This window comes from Phacochoerus africanus, chromosome 8, assembly GCF_016906955.1.
Source record: "Phacochoerus africanus isolate WHEZ1 chromosome 8, ROS_Pafr_v1, whole genome shotgun sequence".
In the NCBI taxonomy this organism is placed as follows: domain Eukaryota; kingdom Metazoa; phylum Chordata; class Mammalia; order Artiodactyla; family Suidae; genus Phacochoerus; species Phacochoerus africanus.
This window is the reverse complement of record NC_062551.1, coordinates 49,047,496-49,060,990: the sequence shown is the minus strand read 5'-3', so window position 1 is coordinate 49,060,990 and position 13,495 is coordinate 49,047,496. Positions and strand designations below refer to the sequence as shown.

The window sequence follows — 13,495 nt, the reverse complement described above, 5'->3', positions numbered from 1 at the left end:
CTGTCCCTGTGCGTGTGTGCGTGAGCGTGTGTGCGCGTGGTTGTGGATGTGTCTTTTTTTTCGTTTTGGCCGCCTGCAGGGTGTGGGCCAAGGATCAACCCGGGCTACGGCGGTGACAATGCTGGATCCTTAACCGGCTGTGCCACAAGGGAACTCCTCTATCTCTCTTTATCCCTGTATCTGGGTGAGAGGCAGTCTCATGAAAGATGGTACATATGATAGACAGGTAGATAGACAGACAGACAGATAAACAGCTGCATAGCTGGATAGCTAGATGGCTAGACAGGGAGAAAAACAGAGAGAGAGATTAGATAGCTAGGTAGGTAGATAGCTGGATAGATAGATAGATGGATGGATGGACAGAGAGACAGACAAGATAGCTAGGTAGGGAGACAGTGAGATAGCTGGATACCTAGACAGCTAGACACACACAGACAGAGAGATGGAAGATGACAGGGACCCAGAGATCTTTGGCTGTCTCTGTCTGGTTTTCTGGCTCCTTTTACCTCCACATGCTCTCCCTTTCTCTCTTAGTATCTGTCTCTATGGCGTCTGTCTCTCTGCGCCGGGACGGCCACCACCTCCACGCCAACTCTCCCTCCCTCCCTCCCCTCCTGTCTCCTCTCTCACTCCACCCCCCCAACCTGTCCCTGTCTCTGCCTCTCTCTACTTCCTTCCTCCTCTCCCTCTGCCCCCATTTCCAGGGTCTGGGGCAGGCAAGTTCCAGGAGGAGATGAGGCGTGAAGGGATGTCATGCCCTCCCCAGCGCCGCCTTCTCACTTGGCCCCCCCCACCCCCTCCCCAGAGGCCTCCAGCTGACTCCGCCATGGACAGTGTGAGCACAGCTCTCTTGCTCCTGATCCTGGCTCTCCTCTGCCTCCTCCTGAACAACCTGACCAGCAGCAAGAGCCGGCTGCCCCCAGGCCCCAGACCCCTGCCCCTCCTGGGAAACCTGCTGCAGCTTCGCTCCTCCAAGGACCTGCTGACCTCCCTCACCAAGGTGCAAAGGCCAAGGCGCAGGGGCGGGGGGCACGAGGGGGAGGGATCCCATGGCCTCAGGCCCCCTCCCAACCCCGGGACCTTGGCCTTTCTCCCCTCAGCTGAGCAAGGAGTTCGGCCCTGTGTACACCGTGTACCTGGGGCCCAGGCGGGTGGTGGTCCTCAGCGGGTACCAAGCTGTGAAGGAGGCCCTTGTGGACCAAGGGGAGGAGTTTAGTGGCCGCGGCGACTACCCTGTCTTTTTCAACTTCACGAAGGGCGATGGTAAGCCTGCTCCCATCTCCTCCTCCCCCAACCATCCCACACCGAGGGAGGGGATGTGGGCGGAAGAGAGTCCTCCGACCTTGGGTGACCCTCAGGGTCTCCGATCTCACCAATGACACCAGATCGGATGGAGCCAGTGAGTGCTGGTCTAGGGTGAAGCCCGTCCCACCTCCACCCCACCCCCAACGCCCACCACCATCCTGAATTGCACGTCCACACCAATCCCCGTCTCCACGAAACTCCAACACCACTCTCCTCCCAATCGCTCCCTCCATCCTAAACCACCTCATCACATTTCCACCTCCACCAAATGGCTAAATTATTTGGCCCCAGCCTACCCGGTCCACCTCTAGCCATCCCCCGTCAGCCTCACCTCCACGTCGTCCATCGCAATCTCAGTGCCGTCGCTGTCTGCAACCCTGACTGCATCTCCCTCCAACCTCCATGGCTGTAATGACCTGCTCCCATTCCCCCATCTCGTATCAACCCCATCCTAAGCCTTTGATCAAACTGAACTCTCCTACCTTTTTCTCTGCAGCCCAGTCCCATTACCCATCCCAATCACCCACGGAAGCTGTCTGACCCCAGTGTCCACTTTTTTTTTTTCTTTTGGCTTTTTGTCTTAGGGATCCTGAGCATATGGAGGTTCCCAGGCTAGGGGTCCAATCGGAACTGTCGCTGCAGCCCTATGCCACAGCCACTACAACCTACACCATAGCTCATGGCCACGCTGGATCCTTAACCCACTGAGCAAGGCCAGGGATTGAACCCGAAACCTCATGGTTCCTAGTTGGATTCCCCAGTGCCCACTTTCAACCTTAATCCCACTACCATCCCCCAAATCAATCCCACCACATGTCTACCCAACCCCAGGCTCTATCTCAACCCCAATTTACCCAGCTCATTCTACCCAGCTCTATCCCTGTCATTAACCGCAAACCCAGTTTAGCATCAATCCCATAATCCGCCCTCATGCCCCATTTCCACCCTGATCCCAACCCACATCCAGCTTCATCCCCATCCACCCAGAAATTCACATTATTAACTCCAAACCTCTCCCATCTCAATATCCTTTTGGAAATCACCTGGTCTTATGGGTTTTTTTTTTTAACATAAATCTCTTACTTGAGGGAAGCCATGTGGCAAGGCTCAATAAATGAAAAAAAAAAAAAAAAAAAAAGGAAGGGAGAGGAGTTCCTGTCATGGCTCAGTGGTTAACGAATCCGACTGGGAACCATGAGGTTGCGGGTTCGGTCCCTGCCCTTGCTCAGTGGGTTAAGGATCCGGCGTTGCCATGAGCTGTGGTGTAGGTTGAGGACGTGGCTCGGACCCCACATTGCTGTGGCTGTGGTGTAGCCAGCAGCTACAGCTCTGATTCCACCCCTAGCCTGGCTGGGAACCTCCATATGCCACGGGAGTGGCCCTAGAAAAGGCAAAAAGACCAAAAAAAAAAAAAAGGAGAGAGAGAGAGGGAGGGAGGCAGGTAGGAAGGAAGGGGAAAGTTGCTTTGAGTGAAAAGGGGGCCCTAGAGAACTGAATCCTGGACTAGTCTTCTCCCCCTAAAGAATCTCTCAGTCTCCCACTTGCCCTCCACTAGATGGGTCTCAGCTGCCCCAAGATGTGGAGTCACAGAGCTCTGGTTTAAAAAAAAAAAAAAACCTATTGCATATCAAGTATACTGTATACTTTCTGCCTTCGTGTCCCCTGGGCTTGATCTGATGACCTCACCTGTCCAGGTATACCAGATGCAAGGAGGGAGAGGAACTCACCTTGCTACTTCTCCACAGAAAACATCAGATGTGCACATCATCTGTTACTGAAAATAGCTATCATCTAACTACCCAGCACAGAGGGAAACAGCTGGGTTCTACTACTTAAGGAGGCGAGTGGCCTCGGCTCTCTGACCCTCAGTCTACTGTCGTGAGGTTGTCACAAGAAGTCGATGAGACGATGCAGACAATACGTATACTATACCTACTTCCTCTGTAGCATTTGGTTCTCTGCTCGTTCTAGAGGAATCAGAGATAACCACATCTGAGACTGTATCTTACGGTAGCTCCCAGCCTGGTGGGGGACACAGGCTCATCACCAGCCTGGGACCGCTCTGTGCAGTCAGGACCAGGATAGGAGAAGCCCAGGGAGCCGCAGGAGCCCAGAGGAAGCCCCTGGGCCAGCCAACGAGGAAGGACCAGCAAAGGCCGCCTGGAGGAAGGGACCTCCAAGCTGAGACCTAAAAGATAAAGATGACCACTCAGGAGCAAAAGGCAGTAGGGTGGGTAGAGTGTTCTGGAAGAAGGACCAGCCTGTGCCCAGAAGGACCTTGAGTCCAACAAGAGAAGAGAATGAGGTCTGTCTCATTCCTGGATGAGGTCCCAGTGTCTCAGGGGTCCTTTTTCTGGTTTCTTTCCCTTCTCCTTGCACTCATGCATCAATAAGCTGTCATCAGCATGTCCGGTGTGGTAAGCCCCGCCCCGGATGATGCTAGAGACACGGTGGTGACCGGGACAGAACCCTACCCTGCCTTCACAGTTCAGTGAAGGGCCGAGCCCATCACCAGACAGTGACAGCCCAGAGTGATCGGGCCTATGATGGTGGAAACAAAAGCAGGGGGAAGCGCAGGCCTGCGGAAGCTCCGAGGAGGCTCCTGACCCCGCCTGGAGGGTCTGGAAGGGCTGGGGGCAGATGCCAAACTGGCAGTCTCTCTTCTCAAACATCAGGAAAAGGGTCTCAGACGGCAGTGGTCTTGCGACGCGTCCTGGCTCAAGCCGGGTCTCCCTCTCTTTCCCAGGCATTGATTGCCTTCTCCAATGGGGACCGGTGGAAGGCCCTGAGGAAGTTCTCTCTCCAAATCCTGCGCAACTTTGGGATGGGGAAGAGGACCATGGAGGATCGGATCCTGGAGGAGGGCAGATTCCTGCTGGCGGAGCTTCGGAACACTGAAGGTGGGGGTCCCCAGATGCAGTCCACACCCTCTTTCTCCTTCATCTTACTCAGTGGTCAGGGCTGCCGGATGCCATAGCGTGGGTGTGAAGTCAAAGTTCCCAGAGGCAAAAAAAAAAAAAAAAATGGAGTTCCCATCGTGGCACAGTGGTTAACGAATCCAACTAGGAACCATGAGGTTGTGGGTTTGATCCCTGGCCTCGCTCAGTGGGTTAAGGATCCGGCGTTGCCGTGAGCTGTGGTGTAAGTAGCAGATGTGGCCAGGACCCAGTGTTGCTATGGCTGTGGCGCAGGCTGGCGGCTACAGCTCCGATTTGACTCCCTAGCCTGGGACCCTCCATATGCCGCCAGTGAAGCCCTAGAAAAAAGACAAAAAAAAAAAAATTTCCTGGAGGCGGGCTTCCGGTAGTGGCTCATCTGTAACAGTCAGGACTAGTATCCATGAGGTCCAAGGTTGGATCCCTGGCCTCACTCAGTGGGTTAAGGATCTGGTATTTCTGTGAGCTGTGCTGTGGGTCACAGATGCGGCCCAGATCGCGCATTGCTGTGGCTCTGGTGTAGGCTGGGAGCTGCAGCTCCGATTCTCCACCCCTAGCCTGGGAACTTCCATATGCCTTCAGGTGCGGCATAAGTTAGGCTCCCTCTGTTGTGCTGTCTCTGCGTGGTGTTTTGAGCCCTGCTTGTGTAACTGGGGTGGGTGACATGATGGTCTTGAGACCTCACCATGCGCAGGGGGCTCTGCTAAGCACAGTTTCATGCATAACCGTCTTAAGCCTAGGAACAATCCATTTTGCAGATGAGAAAACGAAGCCCAGAGTGGGTAAATAAGCAGCTTGAAGTAATAAAACTAGTAAGCAGAGGAGCCAAGATTTAAACCCATGTTTTGGATACCAGGCACTATGCTAAATTCTTCATGTGTGTTAACAAGTTTCAGGCTCCCAGCAAACCTAGAAAGTTATTACAGGTGACAAAGCTGTGGCCCAGAAAGCTGGCAGCGTTGTGATATAAACACAGGTCAGGGAGGTCCCCTTGTGACTCAGCAGGGTAAGAAGCCAGCTAGTATCCATGAACATGCGGTTCAATCCCTGGCCTTGCTCAGTAGGTTAAGGATCCTTGGCACATGCAGCTCAGCCACCCCACTCCCAACCCCATCCCCTGTTGCCCTGGCTGTGGTGCAGGCTCGTAGCTGCAGCTCCCGTTCAACCCCTAGCCTGGGAACTTTCATATGCAGCAAGTTGGGCCCTAAAAATAAAGAAGGCGGGGGATCAAAGCTGTCAACCATGAGAAAAAGTTAGCAATAACCAATACTGGAGTTCCTGCCATGGTGCAAAAGAATCAGTGGTCTCTTGGAAGCACTGGATGTAGGTTCAATCCCAGCCCTGCATGGTGGGTTAAGGATCCACCTAGCTGTGGCCTAGGTGGCAAATGCAGCTCAGATTGATCCCTGACCAAGGAACTCCATATGCCAGGGGCAGCCAAAAAGAAGAAAAAAAGAAAAAAGAATAACCCATACCATGCTTAGATGGTGCCTACCACGTACCATGTGCCTGCACTGTTCCAAGAACTTTGTATCTATTACCTCCTTGAGAAATCACCCAAACCTAAGAAGTAGATACTATTATAAGACCTATTTAACAGAAGAAATTGAGGCAGAGAAGGTAAATAGGTGAACAGGTTTATTTAAGGTAAAGAAAAAAAAAACAACAAAAAAAACCCAACCCTGATTTCCAAATCTTGCTGCCTTGGGGCATGAGGGGAGGGAGTGGCAGGTGATGTCTCAGGGACTAAAATGCAAGTGAAAGAATAACTGCCTGTATTCTTTCCTATTGCCGCTGCAACAAATTGCCACCAATTTAGTGACTTAACATAAATCTGGACTTCCTTGCTCGCTCAGCAGTTTAAGGATCTGGTGTTGCCACATGGCAAAATAAATACATAAAATAAATTTATTCTCCTCCAATTCTGGAGGTTCAAAGTTTAAACTGGGTCAGGAGGGCTGGTTACTTCTGGACACTCCGGAGAGAAGCCACCTCCTTGCTGTTGGCCTCTAGAGGTGGCACGCTCTCCCTGGCTTGTGGCCCCTTCCTTCATCTTCAAAGCCAGCAATATAGCATCCTCCAATCTCTCTCCCTCTCTCTCTCTCCCTCATCACATCACCTTCTCTATTCAGACCCTTCTGTCTCCCTCTTATAAGGACCCTTGTGATTACATTATGCCCACTCAGATATTCCAGAATAATCTCCCTGTCCTAAAATCCTTAACTTAATCATATATGTACAGGTTCTGGAAATTGGGACATGGACATCTTTGTTTTGTTTTTTTGTTTGTTTGTTTGTTTTTGTCTTCTTGCCTTCCAGGGCCGCTCCCGTGGCATATGGAGGTTCCCAGGCTAGGGGTCGAATCGGAGCTGTAGCTGCCAGCCTATGCCACAGCCACAGCAATACCAGATCCTGGCCACATCTGCTACTTACACCACAGCTCATGGCAATGCAGGATCTGAGCCTTGTCTGTGACCCACACCACAGCTCACGGCCACACCGGAGCCTTAATCCACCGAGCGAGGCCAGGGATCAAACCTGCAACCTCATGGTTCCTAGTTGGATTTGTTAACCACTGAGCCATGATGGGAACTCTGGGACATGGACATCTTTGGAAGCCATTATTCAGTCTACCACACCACCCTGGTCTGCCTCACGATGGGTCAGGCCCTTAGCTAAGCACTTCTAAGCTACACACTCATTACCTCCTATAACAACTCCAGGAGGAAAAGACTATCATCAAGCCCATTTTACAGATGAGAAAACTGAGGCTCAGAGAAGGGAAGAGGCCAAGCCAAAGAGTTCCCGTCGTGGCTCAGTGGTTAACGAACCTGACTAGTATCCATGGAGATGCGGGTTTGATCCCTGGCCTCACTCAGTGGGTTAAGGCTCCGGTGTGGCCATGAGCTGTGGTGTGGGTCACAGACAAGGCTCAGATCCTGCATTGCTTTGGCTGTGGTGTAGGCAGCAGCTACATCTCCAATTCGACCCCTAGCCTGGGAACCTCCATATGCCTCAAGTGCGGCACTAAAAAGACAAAAGAAAAAAGAAAAAAAAAAAGACCAAGCCAAGATCCAAACTATGTCTAGCTCCAGACCCACTTTTCCGGACGGTGCGATTGGCTAATTGCTAATGTGGGAATGTGTTGTTTTGCTATTGTTTTCTGTGATCTGTCCTCTTATCATTGGGCGTTAGGTGTTGCATTGCTGTGTGTCACTGCTGAGTGAGGATGCAGTGTTGTCAGGCAGGGTGTAATATTGTGTTGCATGCTGTGTATATGTTGTATTTCATACGTCCTGTGTTATAGCCAAGAATAACCTGTACTATTTTTTTTGGTATTGGTGGTGTGCTACAGGATGGCGTATGTTCCGTGCTGCCTCTGGAATTGCCCAAAACTTTTCGGGTGTTTTTATGCCACATGTTAGGTGGCCAGGAGCCTGTGTTCTGTGCTGCCAGTCACGCTGTCATGCTTGGGTTGGATGTCTTGCGCTCCAGCGCTGTTGCACACTGTGTCTCCCAAGCCGCACACCCTGACCCATTCGCCTCCACCCTCAGGCAAGCCCTTCGACCCCACGATTTTGCTGAGCCGCTCCGTGTCCAACATTATCTGCTCTGTGCTCTTCGGCAGCCGCTTTGACTACGAGGATGAGCGCCTGCTCAACATTGTCCAGCTCATAAATGACAACTTCCAAATTATGAGCAGCTTCTGGGGAGAGGTCAGGAGGCCTAGTTCCACTGCGGCCAGGGTTGGGGGTCCGGGATATAGAGGGAAAACAGTGGGCAGGAAAAGAAACTGCAATTGGCCTTGCCAGGCCTCGCCCCTTCCTTCGGACAGGCCCGCGTGTACACGGCCCCGCCCACTCCACTGGGGCTCCACCTACACGTAGCCCCCGCCCCACCTTCAGCCTCTGGGGAACACCCCCCCTCACACACACACACACACACACACACACACACACACGCGCGCGCGCGCGCACACACCCTGCCTGCTCTCCAAATCCCTCCAACTCTGCTCCATCCTCAGATGTACAATATCTTTCCGAACCTCCTGGACTGGGTGCCCGGTCCACATCGACGTCTTTTCCGGAACTTTGGCTGCATGAAAAACCTTATCGCTCTCAGCGTCCGTGACCACCAAGCCTCCCACGACCCAAAGTCTCCCCGGGACTTCATTGATTGCTTCCTTACCAAGATAGCAGAAGTAAGTCCTGCCTGGAAGTCATATCTCTGGTCTAACCTGGTATCCTGCCTCAAACCAAGATCCCAAGTTGAGTGGGTTTGGGCCTGATGGCCCCACATCTGGGAAGTGAAGCTGGAACACCTGCCTCTGCTGGGCTGGAGTCCGGAGCCACTCACGGCCTCTGCCAATTAACAGTTAATTAAGAAATCCCGGAGTTCCCATCGTGGCTCAGTGGTTAACGAATCCGACCATGAGGTTGCGGGTTCGATCCCTGGCCTTGCTCAGTAGGTTAAGGATCCGGCGTTGCCGTGAGCTGCGGTGTATGTTGAAGACGCGGCTGGGATCCCATGTGGCTGTGGCTCTGGTGTAGGCCAGGGCTACAGCTCCGATTCGACCCCTAGCCTGGGAACCTACATATGTCCCAAGAAAATGGCAAAAAAATCCTTAAGAATCTGTTCATTGTGGGCCCTACGGCTGAGCCCCAAGGTAAGGAAGTTAAACAGAGGAGGGAGTGAACTGGCAGTATGTAGCAGTCGCGCAGGTCTGTGGGGAGTGGGTCGCACAGGCTCCGAGGCCGCAGGGCCTCCCCGCGCCGGCTCACATCCCCACCCCTACTAACCCCGGTAGGAGAAGCAGGACCCTCTGAGCCACTTCCACATGGATACTCTGCTGATGACCACACATAATCTGCTCTTTGGTGGTACCGAGACCGTGGGGACCACGCTGCGCCACATCTTCCTCCTGCTCATGAAGTACCCAAAAGTGCAAGGTGAGAACGTCGGGAGCACACTGCGCGCGGCGAGGCACAACCGCCCCCCAGCCCTTATCCAAGCCCCGCCCACAAACCGTGAACTCCCGCCCGGTTTGTCTGTAGTAAGAGTCTGCAGCTAACGCCTGGATCACACAGCCAGACCAGCAAACCCACAGGAGGCCGACCCCACCCACGTGGTTTTCGCGGTCCACACAACCTGCCAGAACCCAGACCCCGCCCTCATGGTCTTGCTTTGCCGCCTACCTCTGACCCTGACCATGCAGCTTGCACAGCCCGCCCGGAGCCTGAGCCCAGGAACCCATCCCCTCCAACACAGCCTGACCTGCTTGCACAGCATTGTCTGCAGCTCTGCCTCCCCAAAGCCCGCTTCTGGAACTTTCCTTGAACCCTGGCCTCCGGACACTGAAGACACCGACAAGGTCCTTGCCGCCTGTCTCACCCCGGACTTCTCAGCCCTCCCGCCCAGTGCATCCGCCCGCCTAGTCCTCGAAGCCCCGCCTGCAATCGCATCAGGAACCCCTGGACTCCAGGCAGCCCCGAAGCCCCGCCCGCACAACTCCGCCACTAGGAGCCCTGGCACAGACTAAACTTTCGCCCTCACCTACATCTCTGAACCCAGCCCCTCCTTCCGAAGCTCCTGCTAGCCTTCACACGCATCCCTGCAGTGCCCTTCCCACCCCGCAGCTCAACCAGAAAGCGCTGACTGGACCCCTTCCCTGGGCGCACACCTCTTCTGGGCACTGCCTAGCCTGCTGATACCCTCGACAACGCTGTTCCCTCCACCTCCAGCCCGCGTACAGAAGGAGATCGACAATGTGGTGGGACGCGGCGGCTGCCGGTGCTGGAAGACCGGACGGCCATGCCTTATACGGATGCGGTGATCCACGAGGCGCAGCGCTTCGCAGACATCATCCCCATGAACCTGCCACACCGCCTCATTCGGGACACGGTCTTTCGAGGCTTCCTGCTACCCAAGGTGCGCTGGACACGTGGCAAACGACGCCTGGGACCTTGGGAAGAGGCATCCCAGGCTCTTGCAGTGGGCTTCCGCGGCTGTGGTGGGGATTCCAGGCCCTGGCAATCATCATCCCAGACCTTGGCAAATGGCATTCCAAGCCCTTGCAACAGACACCTGAGGTCCTTAAATCCAGAACCTCGGCCCCTTCCCAAGACCCCACCCACACCACAGTGGACTAGGCTCTGTCCTGAGCCCCAGACAGATCCCATTCCTAGGACCCCTCTCTGTAATCCTTAAGGTCTGAAACTTCATCCTGGGGGCTCTTGCACCTAAACGTTGTTCTCAAAAACTTCATTCCCTCCCCCCAAAACCCCAAATCTGTTCCTGCAAAGGGGGTTTCCCACATCTCTGCCTCAGATCCCAACAAAACAGCTTCTAGCACCCATCACTGGGAACCCTAGACACCTTCACACATTTCCTGGAGCCCCATAGAGTCCTATGTGCCACTGTCCCTAATCAAGTCCCAAGGACTCCCAGCCCTGAGTAGAAAGCCTAGCTCGGGTACCTCTCGGCCCTTCTACACCATCGATTCTGCCTTCCCACCCACACAGGGCACGGATGTCATCACCCTCCTTAATACAGTCCACAACGACCCCAGCCAATTTCTGACGCCGCAGGAATTCAACCCTGAGCATTTTCTGGATGCCAATCAGTCCTTCAAGAAGAGCCCTGCCTTCATGCCCTTCTCAGCCGGTGAGTGTGGTGGGGACACGGAGTCAGTTCCAGTGTTCCGCCTACATTCCCCAGTCCTAATTCCACTCCCCAAACCCTCTCAGTCCTTCAAACCACCCCATCCTCAGCTTTGAATATGCAAAGACGTACCTTCTGTCCCAGCTCTGCTCCTATAGGCAGATAACAACTGAAGAAATCCTTGTGGAGGAAAGCAGGGAGACAGGGTAATAATTTAACCTGGTCACAGTCAGTCTCTCCACTGGGTGGTGCTGTTGAAGTGGTTCTAGTTTTTCCTGGCTTTGGTCTTTACCCCGCTGAAAATCTTTCCTGTTCAACTATATATTAGAAAAAAAGGTGGGTGGGGAACTCCCGCTGTGGCGTAATGGGTTGGGGGTGTCTTGGGAGTGCTGGGATGCAGGTTCAATTCCCCAGCACCGCATAGTGGGTTACGGATTGGGCATTGCCATAGGTTTGGCTTAAGCCATAATACGGCTAAGATTTGATCCCTGACCCAGGAACTCCATGTGCCATGGGGCAGCCAGGGTGGATAATAACAGGTAACTTACCATTTTGCCTACTAGGTACCAGGTGCCTCTGAGAAGAACTATAAAAGTGGTAGCTAAGAACTGGGTTTGCTGCTAGACCCTGGCTTTCTCATCTTCTAACTGTGTGGCCTTGGCTATGTTCCTTCACATCTCTGTGCCTTGATTTTTTTTTTTTTTTTTTTGCCGCATCCGAAGCATGCCGAAGTTCCCCAGCCAGGGATCAAACCCTAGCCATTGCAGTGACAATATCAGATCCTTAATACTCTGAGCCACCAGGGAACTCCTCTATTTTTACATCTTTTTTTTTTTTTTTCCTCTTTTGGCCACCCTGTGGCATGTGGAGTTCCCGGACCAGGGGTCAGATCCGAATCTCAGTTGCAACTTGAGCCACAGCTGCAGCAACGCCAGATTCTTAACCCACTGTGCTGGGTCAAGGATCAAACCTGCATCCCAGCACTCTGAGACACCACCGATCCCATTGCCCCACGGTGGGAACTCTTATTTTTACATCTTTAAAATGGGGTTCATGGAGTTCCCGTCGTGGCGCGGTGGTTAACGAATCCGACTAGGAACCATGAGGTTGCGGGTTCGATCCCTGTGCTTGCTCAGTGGGTTGACGATCCAGCGTTGCCGTGAGCTGTGGTGTAGGTTGCAGACGCGGCTCGGATCCTGCGTTGCTGTGGCTCTGGTGTAGGCCAGTGGCCACAGCTCCGATTTGACCCCTAGCCTGGGAACCTCCATATGCTGCGGGAGCGGCCCAAGAAATAGCAAAAAGACAAAAAATAAAATAAAATAAAATGGGGTTCATAAAAAGGCCCACCTCTTGGAGTCATTGTGAGGATTAGATTCAATTAATAGCAGTATAGTGATTAAAGCAGTGGTGGCGTATACTAAAACTGACAGAAGTGTTGTATTCTCACTGCTTTAACTGCATTTGCCATTCACAACAACACAATTACAGTGAGGCACTCATATCACCCCCTTTTCAAATACCTACCCAGAAACTGTGGCTTGCCCAAGATCACGAAACTAGTACTGGCAGAGCGGGGATGCGAACCTATGCCATCCTGCACAGATCCACGATTTACTTAAACTGTCTTTCCCAAACCTTTAGTGTCTTTGAGGCCCTAGCCATTTTTCTCATGTTGTTTTCTGAAAGTTGAAGGGGCCCCTCACCCCACCTTGTCTCATTGCATCTCTCTGTCCTGCCGAAGGACGCCGGTTGTGCCTGGGCGAGTCGCTGGCGCGCATGGAGCTCTTTCTCTACCTAACCGCCATCCTGCAGAGCTTCTCGCTGCAGCCGCTGGGGGCGCCCGAGGACATCGATCTGACCCCAATCAGCACCGGTCTCGGCAACGTGCCGCGGCCGTTCCAGCTGTACCTGCGCGCACGCTGACGCCGTATCCCTTCCAGACCCGCCTCTGAGCAATGAGACCCTCCCAGAGAGGATGCTCCGTCCGTCTTCTTGTTCCACTGTGCCCCAGCTCTCTCGTTGTCACACTCGCTTCCCTTCAGCTCATGCCTGCATGCCGCATGCACATCCCCCACTCCTACTGTCTTTACCAGGTCGGCTTCCCCAGAAGCAGGCAAAGCTATGGGCAAGGGGAAGCGCATCCCTGGCTTCATCCAACTTGTTCTATTGCGCACCTTTGGGGGAGCTTCTTATAGCATTTCCTAATAAATGATCATCTATCTTTATAAGATTCAAGCCTGCCTTGGCTGAATTAAAGGGAGGGGGACAGTCCCGTAGGATGGGGAGAAAGATGGTCTGGCTGCAGACTGGGGAGACACCTGCTGGTGACAAGTTCCACCTTCATCCTTAGGGAGGCTGAAAATGGGGAGAAATTGTTTCCTGGAGACAGACTGGGAGGTAAAGGCTGTGAGGGCCTGTGTGAAGACAGAGGCGGAGAAGCCAAGGCCAAGGAAAAAGTCAGCAGCCCAGAGAGATCTAGAACAGGTCTCCAAGAGATGCAGGGCACTGTACAGAGACGGAGATGTAAGCAGACGAAAAGTGAGAGACCCAGAGATATACAGGCACCTCGGCTGAGAAATCGCCGTTACTAAGTC

At 53.4% G+C, this 13,495-nt stretch overlaps 1 protein-coding gene across 1 annotated transcript; it reads left to right on the top strand.

The window, feature by feature from the left end:
• Positions 1 to 819: 819 nt before the first annotated feature.
• LOC125133900 (cytochrome P450 2F3) lies at positions 820 to 13,106 on the top strand. Its single transcript, XM_047792573.1, is given in 10 exon segments — positions 820 to 1,000; positions 1,101 to 1,271; positions 4,052 to 4,205; positions 7,797 to 7,957; positions 8,266 to 8,442; positions 9,049 to 9,190; positions 9,983 to 10,018; positions 10,021 to 10,169; positions 10,763 to 10,904; positions 12,643 to 13,106. Coding segments are annotated over 10 exon segments (1,488 nt in total). The 5' UTR covers positions 820 to 826; the 3' UTR covers positions 12,825 to 13,106.
• The last annotated feature ends 389 nt before the right edge of the window (positions 13,107 to 13,495 follow it).